Source organism: Gavialis gangeticus, unplaced genomic scaffold, assembly GCF_001723915.1.
Source record: "Gavialis gangeticus isolate Ggan-Ray unplaced genomic scaffold, GavGan_comp1, whole genome shotgun sequence".
NCBI classification, from domain to species: Eukaryota; Metazoa; Chordata; order Crocodylia; family Gavialidae; genus Gavialis; species Gavialis gangeticus.
The window spans coordinates 7,861,444-7,865,082 of record NW_017728991.1 but is presented as its reverse complement, the minus strand read 5'-3'; the positions used below and the strand labels follow the sequence as shown (position 1 = coordinate 7,865,082).

The 3,639-nt window shown below is 36.1% G+C and overlaps 1 protein-coding gene across 3 annotated transcripts in view; it reads left to right on the top strand.

Annotated features, from left to right (window-relative positions):
* The window catches only part of RHOT1 (ras homolog family member T1), a 54,867-nt gene extending 51,503 nt beyond the window's left edge, over positions 1-3,364 (top strand). For all 3 annotated transcript variants that reach the window (XM_019516898.1, XM_019516891.1, XM_019516905.1), the window contains one exon: positions 2,187-3,364. In XM_019516898.1, coding sequence (XP_019372443.1) covers positions 2,187-2,304 — 118 coding nt within the window. In that variant the 3' untranslated portion in view covers positions 2,305-3,364. The remainder of the gene's footprint in view (positions 1-2,186) is intronic.
* Positions 3,365-3,639: the final 275 nt, after the last annotated feature.

Here is a 3,639-nt window from a genome sequence, read left to right as displayed (position 1 = left end):
GAGATTCGGCTACTGAATTGTGCCAAATCTCTGTCAGATTGAATCAGGGACCGAAGCTTTGCACAACCCTAATACTTACCCTTCAGAGCTTGCCTGTAGAAATGTAAGTTATTTTATATTTTAAGGAGTACTTCAACTTGAGGTCTCAATGCATACTTTTGTCTACAAAACCCTTTAAAAAGCTGTTCTTTAAGTTAGAGTACAGACTTGACCTAACCAGAGGAAGGAAAATATATCAGAATTAGGGCTAACACTCCTGTATTAATCCCCCCTGGTTTGCTGAGGCACTGGAGCACGCCACGGCGAAATACGAGTCAGGAACTAGGGTCTTTCAACTCCTTAAGCAGCTTCCTTTCTTGTATTGCCCCATCTTTCAGTTATGTGATTTGATTTCATTTAACCTTGTTAGTCATAGGATGAATTCCTGTTCTTTTTCTGTGTGCTGATTTTTTAACAATCATGCTAGAGCCACAGTTAGATGCATACAAATTAGCTGAATTATAAAATCTGTGGGGTGTGTAACCTGTGGCATTCTTTTGAGTCACTTGCTGTTTTGAGCCGTGCTGTGAACTGCAAACTGTGCATGTGTGTAAAAAGGTTAAGACCCCATGTAGATGAGTTGGGTGCCATGCTGTTAGCAGACGAGGAGAGCAGTATTATCCATCAGGTGCACGCCGTCAGCTTTGTAGAAGATTCCATCTTCATGGAGTCATCTCTTGATCCACACTTATTTGAAGACAGGTAACTGCACCTTAACTGGAGTGATCTTGACCTTTTTGCCCTTATACAATCCACATGACATCTAGTTTGGAAATTAGTTTGTAAAAATTAGTTGCAGAAAAACTAATATTTGCAAGAAATCATGGATTTGTTCTGTTTCATAACTCTACAAGGAATTTTTAAATGAGAATAGAAATTTGGAGAGCAGCTGTGAGTGGTCGTTTGGACACAGAAGAACTTGTGCTTTTTTGGAGCATGTAATACTCTGCCCACAGATAATACCTGCAGTATATGTTGTCATTTTGAATGCCTGCTAAATAACATTTTAAGCGGGTTTTATGTGTTGTAGTAACATGTAGCAAAATCACAATCTGTTTTATAAAGCAGCATGATAGTTCTTCGATTCACACTGTAAAGGCTGGCACTTCCGCACATGGCAATATGAGCAGGCTATCTGTCCACTGCTTGTCCTGTAACTGCTTTTAAACTTTACACCCAATAACCTGTTATTTTTAATACAGATCTAAAATGCATAAGCTAATAAAGGTCAGTTATGTTATGCAGATTCTCTTAAAAAGAAAGCAAAATGTAACACTTAGCTTGAGATTTAGTGTGCCTCGATTTGAGGCTGTAATGGTAACCATTGCTTCAAAGCTATTTCTTCTGCTTTATGGTAAGCTGTCATACTTGAGGCTTTTTTAAAGATGGCTAGCAGTGTTTAACTGAGCATGTTCACAAAGTTGTTGTGGTATTTGGGAGACTTGGGTCATTGGCTGTCTTCATTCTTATCATGCATCATGTGGCTTCTTTTTGTCTTCTAATCACCTTCATTTGGTTTGTTACATCTTGTCTTTTTCTGTTGATGGTAGCACCACTGCCTGTTTCATTAGCATATAGTTCTCTCTAACAGTTTTCAGTTAGATACCTATTGCTCCTTCTGTGACTGTATGTTGGGGAGATTTGCAGACTGTTATGGTTCTAGCTTTTGGAAAATAGTTACTTGTCACTTTTTTCTGATACAAGACACCACTTCAAATAATTGGGAGTTCAACGTTTCTGGGGAGGTTTGTTTCTGAAAATCAGAAAACTGTGAAGTAAGCCGATTTAAAGTATCATATGAATATTTCTCAGTCCTGGGTTATTTTCTCATTATGGATTTGCAATCATTATTCCCCTCTCATTTGCAGCAAACTAATGACTTACTCAAGCTCCCTTTATTTTCTTGCCAAATATTGTTGATTTCAGTGGCACATAAAATGATGAAGGGCTGCAGACTAGGCCCCAGTTCTTTAAGAAAAGAACTAATGCAGCCATTTGTAAATTGTTTGCAGTGCTTACTTGTGTATTGCTGCCATGTGACAAGTCTAATGATGAATTTCCAAAAGCAGATTTTTATTTATGAGACAACAAACATTGTATCTTTTGTCATGAAATTAATCTATTTTTTTTTATATTTTAAACTTCAGGCACATGACACAAGCAGACCTCAAGAGCTCCTCATTCTGGCTTCGAGCAAGTTTTGGTGCTACTGTATTTGCAGTTTTGGGCTTTGCTATGTACAAAGCATTATTAAAGCAGCGATGATTTGAAAAGAAGCACATCTCCTGGCCCTACCAAATAAAAATTAAAAAAAACAAAAATAATAAAATCTTTTATGTACATTCTGAATGCTTTAAATTCTGGTAGAAATATTTATATATGCAGAGTTACTTTATTAATATTTGTAATTCATGCATAAAATTATTTTAAATGATAGCTATAACTACAGTATTGCATAATGTGTGGAGAAAGATTTGCGTCATAACAGCCAACTAAAATGGCTTAACTTGTTAAGGCCAAAAGGGAATTTGTTGTAAATAATCTGTATATATTAAGGTAGTAAGACAATGCTTCCCCAAAATTATTAGAAATACTGTTCTTAGGTGTTTCACCATAGTGACACATTAGTGTACTATTGGAATTCATTTTCAATAGAGTAGGTTCAACTCAAGGACCATACGTGCTCAAGGATGGCTTATTTATTTCACATTCAGCTGATGTTCTCTTTTGGGACTACAAGCTATACAAAGGCAGAATTTGTGGTTTTCTTTCTTGTGTTTTTTAACTGAAGAACCAGTTTACCCACTGAACTACATTTCAAGGGAAAAACTGTCACTGGCAGACAGCCTAATGATTTTTGTATGTTACAAGACATGTGACATGTTTAGCTGTTTAAGAGAGTTCTCTTTTAAAAGAAAAAGTAAACTTCAAAAACTGCCAGACTGACTTCCATATGCTGTGTGTAATTGTGTTGCTTCATTTTCCACTATGTTGTGTTTTTATAGCCCTTTCAAATCAGATGGAAAAGAATTTGTATATTATAAATGTTTATAATTCAAAAAGTGTTGCTGTTTAATTCCTCACATCTGTAGATGATTCTTGTAAAAACTGTGTATGGGGTAGAACTAAAATAGTACACAGTGCTGAGTCTACTGTAGTCTATTAGTTGCATGGTTCACAGTGCATTCTATACCTGGTTAGAATTACCTGTAGACAGCACCTTTTTTTAATGATCAAGTAAATCAATATAAATTCCTCATAACAAACCTATTTTTTTTCCATCACCGGCCTTTTCAAGTATTTCAATAAATAACAGTGTACTGTCCTTTGTCTTGATATCTTTATTTTTTTTCTTGCCCTCCTCATTGAAAATACTATGGCAGTGCTTTAAGATCCCATATTATAAACATCTTGGACATGTTGGATCTTTGACTCGTGTCTCCAGTGACTTCTGTGTAATCTCTCCTGATTTTTCAAGGGAAAGCAATTTTCAAAGAACTTGTGGCCAATTCATACTTTCTCCATTACTCGCCATGTTTTAATACATTTTCATCCGGCAGATACAGGCAACCCCTGCTTAGCGCTCTTAATTGGTTCCTG